Source organism: Dipteris shenzhenensis, chromosome 4, assembly GCF_047967505.1.
Source record: "Dipteris shenzhenensis isolate YYH24624 ecotype China chromosome 4, Dip_SZ_1.0, whole genome shotgun sequence".
In the NCBI taxonomy this organism is placed as follows: domain Eukaryota; kingdom Viridiplantae; phylum Streptophyta; class Polypodiopsida; order Gleicheniales; family Dipteridaceae; genus Dipteris; species Dipteris shenzhenensis.
The window spans coordinates 35,630,725-35,639,749 of NC_141599.1; the positions used below are offsets into that span (position 1 = coordinate 35,630,725).

The 9,025-nt window shown below is 39.6% G+C and overlaps 1 protein-coding gene across 2 annotated transcripts; it reads right to left on the reverse strand.

Moving 5' to 3' along the window:
- Nucleotides 1–451: 451 nt before the first annotated feature.
- LOC147902772 (uncharacterized) lies at nt 452–8,791 on the reverse strand. 2 transcript variants are annotated; one of them, XM_087373776.1, is made up of 12 exons: nt 8,166–8,791; nt 7,852–8,071; nt 7,148–7,348; nt 6,994–7,064; nt 6,430–6,592; nt 5,555–6,148; nt 4,463–4,843; nt 3,921–3,996; nt 3,512–3,575; nt 1,429–1,561; nt 1,187–1,300; nt 452–858 (listed from the first exon to the last, which is right to left on the reverse strand). In XM_087373776.1, exons 1-12 carry the CDS (start codon nt 8,273–8,275, stop codon nt 793–795), a joined length of 2,193 nt encoding a protein of 730 aa, XP_087229902.1. In that variant the 5' UTR covers nt 8,276–8,791; the 3' UTR covers nt 452–792. The 2 variants fall into 2 exon arrangements, with proteins under 2 accessions (XP_087229902.1, XP_087229903.1); XM_087373777.1 differs by lacking the exon at nt 8,166–8,791 and having other exon boundaries at nt 7,907–8,043.
- Nucleotides 8,792–9,025: the final 234 nt, after the last annotated feature.

Consider the following 9,025-nt stretch of genomic DNA (forward strand, 5'->3'; position numbering starts at 1 on the left):
GTGATGAAGAACTTAAAAACACACATACATCATTAAGCAAGCATGTGCCATGTCTTTATGATGCAATAGCTACCCAAAAAACCCCTTCTGGTTGTCTAGTACAAAAACCCTCCTGGACAACCCTATGAGAGGCCACCACAATGTTCTTATGCACTGCAGGGAACAATAGGTGATGATGCCAATTCTAGACACTAGATACAATATATCCTAACGGCCATAGGCACTGCAAATACATGGTAGCTCACAGGGACTAGCATGCTCCTTGGAGTAAGGAAGTTTGTCGCAAGCTAGAGAATAAATGAGACAAGAAAGGAGGCCAAACAAGACATGGAGTGGATGAGTATAGCAGATCAACATGAAGTCCAATCAATGCTCATGCTAAACAAGGAGGAAAACCATTGTTAAGAGGCATCAATGCCACACTTCATTACCAAGAGAGAAAATTGTGACTATTCATCATTTAACGAGCAGGAATAATGAGTTCAGCTTACACATTTTTCAAGGCTGCATCCCGTTTTAACTCCACAAGTTCATATTAAAGCGGTGACATTTTCTTGCCAGCTCTTCAGGAGCAGGGCACATGCGAAAGAGAGAACTGAAATACAGATTTTCAGATTTTTGCCCAGACCACATAGCAGAATATATTTTTGATCAGGGGTTAACACCACTTCCATTCTCTGGGACTCCTGTGGCTTGCCAGCTGTTCCCTCTGCAAAATTTCACTTTTTGACCCTGCTTTCTAAAGATTCTAAGAAAATCAGCAATAATTCTTTTGAAATACACTATCATCTATCAATTAAGCCATTTGGCATCCACCATTTTCGCTAGGAAAGCAAACTTATCTGTTGCCTCATCAATCTGTATCACACACACACAAAAGTTAGGCCCAAGATAAAATGCATTCCCCCTATCATCAGGACACTATGATAGCGCTATATAGAACTTATTTCCTTTAACCCCAAGTGTGCCACATTTAGAAACCCAGAAACATGATAGTTCTCAACACTGCTTATAGCTTTCAAACAATCCTGCAAAGACATTGAATTTATAGCGAGGCCTAGAAGATCTTAAGGGATCTTTATGAAACAAATAACACATCACGCATCCTTTCCCTCCATTTTTATTGTTCACTATGCGGATGTTTCCACATTAATAGAGAAATTCTGGATTTGTTTTATCAACAGACCATCTTTTGGGTTGGCCGTCCAGCACCATGACCAGCTTTGGTATCAAGGCGAGCAATGATGGGATTTGTTTGTGGGCTTTCCTGTACACTGGTGCAGAGGACATACTGCAGTGTCTGCATAGCAACGGCAAAAATGAATAAAACTGTACTATTTGTCATGTTTTCAGAGAATGGAAACAAAGTTCAGATCAAATATTAAATCTCAACCAGTTGGGTCTAACTTAAAACAAATCGAGACTTACTGCAAGGAGCTTCAAGGAATGAAGTGGAACCACTCGATCATCATGATCTGCTGTGAGCAACATCATTGCAGGGTATTGCACTGCATGATCATGGCCTTCCCAAGGTCTCTTGACGTTATGCAGAGGAGAGTACCTGCGTGAGTGGAGACCAGCTTCAATGACAAAACTTGAATCCCACATAAATTTTTCAGGTTTATTTTTGAGCCCACCCCAATAGAAAAACAAGCAATATCTTGTGTGAGAACCACTTTATTTTATGCCACCGCAAAATGTGGACACCGCATCAGGTATTTGCAGCATTCCCCCCAACCAAATGTTACTTCCATGGTTTATAGAAGTCCCCCCTTCACCGTTCTCTCAAATGTATAGAAAAATGGGTATGGCATTCTGGCTGTGCAAAATAAGATGCTTAGATCAGTCCTACCACTGGAAAATGTTTGCTGCCAAGAAAATTTACCCCTGCTATTCCCAGAGGAGCACCTCTTTTCCTTCTGTCTTCCTATCAGCAGCTTGCTCCTCGACCTCTCGCACCACCACGGCCTTAATATGCTGTAGGCCTGTACCTCTTGGTCACGCTTTGATTGGAGGGACAATACTCACTCTAGAAACAAGTGGAGCCAAAGTATGGTGGGATTTAAAAAAATCGTGGAACAGGTGGTTTGACATCTTTTGGAACAATATACCGTTGTAAGAATAGAATATATCAAATCATACAAATTTAGATTTTTTATTGATCTAAAGTCTAAATGAGAATTTTTAGTTTTCCTTCTGTCTTCCTATCAGCAGCTTGCTCCTCGACCTCTCGCACCACCACGGCCTTAATATGATGTAGGCCTGTACCTCTTGGTCACGCTTTGATTGGAGGGACAATACTCACTCTAGAAACAAGTGGAGCCAAAAGTATGGTGGGATTTAAAAAAATCGTGGAACAGGTGGTTTATAATTCAATGTAGTTGAACAGGTGGTTTGACATCTTTTGGAACAATACATGCACAGACTTTCCAGATCTAAAGGCTGTCCTGCTTCATTGCAACTCCATTGCCAAGACCTCTTGTGCCTACATCCCAAATAGTCCCTCAACCATCCTCCTCAGGATCAGGACCTTGAGGTCCAAGCGATCTACCTCTGTGCTTGCTTTTTCATAATGGGATTCATACTCCCCAACCTTCATGACATAATAACTATAACTGTCAATGGGTCTGAAACATTTTGAGTTCGAATACTTGCAATTTCAAAAAGGATCAGTGGATTCCTTTCTACTCCCCATTTCTGGGCACTGCAAGGTGATCCATGAAAACAACTATGTTAGGGCTTGAGCCTTGCTTCTTCATCTTGTATTGACAATGTGTTTCTTAGCAGAAGGCATGCAAGTCATAAGGTGCATGTTATTATTCCACATACAGGGTCACCACAAACACTGTAATTATTGTGTATTTCATCAAAGCCTAATGCTGTCGTAAGAATAAAAAATACCTTGATATTTAACACAGTGTTGCACCCTTCCATATCCAATATAAAGCTGGGTAACTCTCAAACTCATCATGACCTTTTGACAGTTTTGTATAAGGTACCTCAACAATCCAAACAAAAGTGGGATATAATCATGAGTTGAGTTTGATATTGTAGCAGGTTATTTCAAGCCCTAGCCATTACAAGAGACCTCGAGCTTGTATCTGACAGACTTTCTTGACATCACAAAACCTATGTAAACCACTATTCGTCTTCTTTCAAATCATGTTGCTGCAGCCCATGAGCCTGTTTCACTCGGGCCCTTGGTTGCTCCACCCTCGAAGTACTCGAGGGAGCTAACACATAAAAATAATTTTCAGTACAAACACTACAGTTCACTGGGCCAATGACACTAAACTTTGAACACGCAAGAAAAACAGCTTCCCAGGTCAGAAAGGCACACAGAATCGAGGGAGCTAACACATAAATATGATTTTGGACAAAAACACCACAGTTCACTGGGCTGATGATACAGTTTTGAACATATAAGAACACATGCTTGCCAGGTCAGAGAACAACAAGAGCGAGCTGCTACGCAAACAGGTGCAACACATCATGGCAAGGAACTCCTTACTTGAAAAGCCAGTTGAACTCATCTTCCTTCTCTGAACAGCCATAGTCAGTGGTCCAAGCATGCCCTAGATATATTCAAAGGAAAGCCAAGGACAGTGTCAGTCTAACACTTGGAATTTATATAGAAATTGCTTCTAACTGGAGAAAATATAGCACCGGAGATCCAACATCAAAATGCTTGTTTGACCAGTGAAAATTATGTGTTACCTAGATACGCACATATACCTAGATGAGTCCAGGAACATGCCCAAACTAATCCTCTAAAAACACAACATAGTGCAGTTTCAATCTCATGATAGTCACTCATAAGGTTGAAAACTATAAACTCCATCACGCATAGCAGGGACTAGCTACTATGACATCGATATAACCTTTGTACAAAAGACAGATTACAGGGGGAAAAAAGGTACCAATGGTAAATTTATGGAAACGTAACATATCCATCACACCAACATGGGCAAGAGCGCATCCAAAAAGATCTGGCCTCTGTTGAAACAAAATGTGAAAATCAAAGCTTTGTTAGACAATGTATAAAATCAAGCTTCCGTCTTCTCTTGAGAGGACCATCAACATGCAAATACTTCTACAGCCTCCCAAAATGTGTTCCTCAAAATCGTCAGATTGTATGATGCTTATAATTTTTAATAAGAACTAGTTTACTCGCATACTTTCCCATATTCAACATCATGAAACTTATTTTCAGAATGCATAAGTATTCAAACATGTATATGGCAGTCTACATAGAAACTTTGATAATTTTATTTTCCTTTTTTAAATTTAAAACAAGAATTGTGACTACATCGACCTCCAGATTAAATCGCGATAGTGATAGCTACATCATAAAACTGAATGCCTTAGGATAAAGAGCTAGAATTTTTTTTTAACTCACAAAGTGGCATACATTTGTTCTGGAATCTTATTTCCTCGCAGAGAGAAAAGCACGAGACTTTACCTGATTGACACAAGCAGCAACAAGAAGACCTCCATTGCTGCCTCCCTCAATTGCCAATTTCTGAGACTTTGTGTAGCCCTCCTTTACAAGAAATTCCGCACAAGAAATGAAATCATCAAAGCAATTTTGTTTGTTAGCCAAAGATCCTGCCTTGTGCCATTCTTCTCCATATTCCCCACCACCTCGAATGTTCGCAAATGCTAGTACTCCTCCACAGTGCCGGGCAAAGACTATACGAGAAACACTGAATGAAGGAGTTATACTGATATTGAAACCTCCGTATCCATATAATAACGCAGGATTCTGGCCATTATGCTCAATGCCTTTCTTAGAAACTATGAACATTGGTATCTTTGTCCCATCCTTGCTCGACACAAAAACCTATGCCAAAACATGACTAACAACATAAGTAAAATGTCTAGCAAACTAGCTATAGGACTTCTACTGCTACTTACATTTTTTGATCAATTCTCATCCCAAAGTCAGATCCTTTCAAAACAGCTTTATAGACATGTTGCTTGTGAGTAGACCATGATCTATTTTCTAGTCTAAATATGTTATACTGTTCACCTTTTGAAGTTAAAAGTATTGCCCCAAACAAAAACAATTCCCTCCTTGTAGTAAAACTCTCTTTCCCCAGGATAGATAACATTTTTCATGCAAAAGGCTAATATTTTTCCAAACAGATACTGAAACAAAGCTCAAACAAAGATTACATGGACAAGGTTTCTACTGCCTTGTAGTATCAGAGATTACTAACTATGATTTGCTCACAACTGCAAATACCCTATAACAAGTCACCTTGGTGTATTGAGAACTATGACATCTAAGGCTAAAACTACAAGTATGCTCTATGAGTATGTTATCCAAATCGACAAGGCTTAGGACAGCATTGTTCAGAGGATGTGTGCATGCCACCCAAAAAAAAGAAACCATACGCAACCTTACAAACAGATAATTTACTGTATAGCTTTTCCATCCAGTAAGCTCAATCTTTGGAAAGAAGAAAGGGACAGAACAAATAGGCAGTCCATGACCAAGGGGTGGAAAGAGACACATGCAGAAAACTGCTTACATAGAAAGTCAACATACCTGTGAGGTCTCAAAATCTGTCCGATCAAAATCCTTCACAACACTTTCACGGAACACTTCTAACGATGGAGTTGTAGCATCCAAATCACATCGATATATGATACCAGGAGTTAGAAAGCTTGTGAAACTAAAAAATACTTCTTTGTCTTTTCTTCTTCCAGAGACACCATATATTGAACCAATATCAAGGGGCAACTGCTGCAATAGGGAGCCAGTTTCTAAATCTCGGAGTTGAAGAACATATTTGACATCACTAAGATAGCAAACAACCAACTGCCTCCCATGGACACAATGAACTGACTCCAAGACATCTTTATCAGACTCGGGAATAATGTCATGCCAAACCTCTGACTTCTCCAGATCCACCCGAACAAGTTTGTATCTTGGAGCATTCTTGTTTGTACGAAAAGTAAATAGTGTCCCATCATTTGCTACCAGCTCATACTGTGCATCGAAATTGTCAACTAATGTTTCAAATGGAAGCAGGTCATCCCTACCTCTGAAACCCAGTAAACCTTCTGGGAGAGTTGAGAGATCACAGTAGTACAATCTGTTTACAGGATCACATCCCTCATTAATAACCATCACCAGGTACTGGCACACCAACAAAATAGGTTAGGGGCAACCCATGTTTGCCTTAAATGCATGCTTCAATGACTTCCCTGCTACATCAACCTCCTATGATGTGCAAAATAAATCAGCAATTACTGGTACCATAGAATGAGAAAAGTCTCTACTAGAAAATTTAATAAAATTTCCATTTGCTTCCTGATAAAACTCCATCAACCCATAACTAAACTTGTTTTCTAAGCACCGATCCTCAAAGACATACAAAAGTAGTGGAAATGCAGAGCCATAATACTTTAAGGACAAACCTTGCCATCATCAGTCACTTCAGAATCAAAGGTCCACTTTGCATTGTTTAAGTCCCTCCAGCAAAGAATATCCTCCGCTTGATCCATGCCCATGAAATGATAGTAAATTTGATGATTCAGGTTAATACTAGTTTCTGTGCCCGCATCAACAGTCTCAACTATTCTGCAAAAGTTTAAAGCAGATCAGTCCAGCGTCTTTGAATTGAATTATTACAGACAGGCTCTCAAACAGCTTTGACATGATATTCACAGTCCTCAGCATTCCCTCCTAATTGCCAAAGAGTCTAAAATATCACGAGTCCAGACCCACCCTAGCATATTAAGTCATTTATTTGAACCCTAAAAATGCTCTGTGGGTGTGGTGATCCAAAATACATCAGATCTTTACTGATAGGTAGCTCTCCAAAGCCACAAGATAAGTGAAAGTCTGGGTACTTCAAAATAATCAGGCACTTTTATTGTAGAATTCCTTTGCACACAACACTGAATGGAAACAGGCTCTTAGTCTACAGAAAGAAAACAACACATCAAAACAATATAGTCATTACAAGATGGTAACCTTACTCTGGTGCAGGATACCGGCTGTAGAAAAAGCCCTTATGATCATGAGTCCATGCAATTGATGAAAACTTCACCTGCATATTTCAGCCCAAACTCTCCGTCAAACCATGCATCATCCCAGGAATGCTACAAAGGATATTATAAATTTGAGACTCACCCACGAAAGTGAATCAGGCTCCCAAGTTTTATCTGTCACTTGCATGACTTTGATGTTCACCCAGTCACTGCCGCTGGAGCTGAGTCCAACTGCCAAAAATTCTGCATTCTCACTAAAAGCTGAAACTGATAATGCAACGGTCCCATCATCACTGAGCTTGTTTGGATCCAAAAGAACCTCGGCCTCTCCTTTCAAATCACCCTAAAAGTAGATGCAGTCCAAATTCCAGACATTGACTCTTTGAGAAGCTCATACAATAAATTGACAACAATCAATACTTAAACAAAACCAGTACAGTTCTTTCCTAGCACATCTCAACAAGGACGGCTTGAATGCAAGACAAGCTAACAGTACCATTTTTGTTAGGGATACAAGAGGGTCATAACTGTGTCAACAGCTGTCTTCAGAAAGATGATGGAAGTTGTACAAAGAGAGGATACAACCTCATTAAAATTTGAACGAGACCCTCAGAAGAGAGGTGCAAGAAATGGTCTACAGAAGGACGTGTGATGAAGTCATACCCAGAAAAACACAATCAAGGCTTTTTAAACATTCACAGCATGCAGATACACAGATCACCTACAAGCTTTCACATTTTAATCCACGAAGCACCACAAAAGAGCTGGAGATAAAGTAGATTCGTCTAAATTTTTTTTACGTACATCTACAAAAAACGTTCAATTGATTGTGACCTGTGAACAGACCTGACTATAAAGAACACTCTGTGCTTGTAATCCTGTGTTATGAAAGAAAAAGTACTTGTTTCCTCTTTTGAATGGGCAATCGTATTTCGGATAGTCAAAGAGAGCTGTTACGCGCTCGGTTAACTTCTCTTTCAAGTCGCATGTGCTTAGAACAGCCTTAGTTAATATTTTCTGCTTATCAATAAATTCTTTCACCTCCTCTGCATCAACATCTTCCAACCTGCCCAATTCATATTCATTATGCCAAGTCCAAGCGTTACAAGAATTTGAAAGTTGGAATACAAGCTAGCGCAAGACTTGGAGAGATAGAGTACCAGCGATAGGGGTCAGCAACAAGTACACCGTGGTAATCATCAACTACTGAATCATCTCTCCTGGCATATGGGTATTCAAGTCGCTCGGATGCTTCCGATAAAGAGCCCATAGAAACAAGTCTCTCAGAATACCGTGACAGTCTTGTTAAATTTGGTGAGCACGAGGTATAGGTGATCGATGACAACAAGGCACGCTTTCTTTCAAGAGAAGAAGTTTGTTTGAGCTTGAGAAATGAAGGATGAAAATACTTCAAAGATAAACCAAATTTGTTTCACAGGGGCCCAGTATAGTAAAGTTGGATTTTGCAGACCTTGCATTCAATTGGCAAGTCCCACATCCCAAACCATATAATAAACTGCAAAGAACTGAAGCAATAGCCACCAAATAGAGCTCTCTCTCTCTCTCTCTCTCTCTCTCTCTCTCTCTCTCACACACACACACACAACCCTCTCTGAGACACACGAGACACACTATTTCTGGAAGAACTAATTTATAAGGCAATCAAGCTTCTTCACTCCTTACAGATAGTGAACATAAAGTGCTTTTAGTGTTGTATATTCCTGCCAATACTTTTTAAGCTATTCATGTGGATCTTCCTTCACTATCAAACTAGTGTCCATCACAATATCAAAGAGTTAATGTTAACAACATAATCATTAATTAAATTTTCAAATTTTCATTTGAATTCTTGAGTCTAAGTTCGACCAAATAGACACTATGGCTCCCTTTATGGCAATATGAAGATCTAGAACAAAGGCATCATCTAAAATTCCCCATGATAAAAAGACTTCTAGGAGACTTGAGAGCAACTCAAATAACAAATTGGTCGATAGGATTGAGTCCTTTGGTTCAACTAAAT

What these genes read in the sequence shown, in the direction of transcription:
- LOC147902772 (XM_087373776.1), bottom strand. Translation starts at nt 8,275, where the DNA reads ATGGGCTCTTTATCGGAAGCATCCGAGCGACTTGAATACCCATATGCC. An exon ending in AGAGTGTTCTTTATAGTCAG is followed by an intron (nt 7,349 to 7,851) that starts GTCTGTTCACAG and finishes ATCTACTTTTAG; the next exon opens with GGTGATTTGAAAGGAGAGGC. An exon ending in AGCCGGTATCCTGCACCAGA is followed by an intron (nt 6,593 to 6,993) that starts GTAAGGTTACCA and finishes AAACTTTTGCAG; the next exon opens with AATAGTTGAGACTGTTGATG.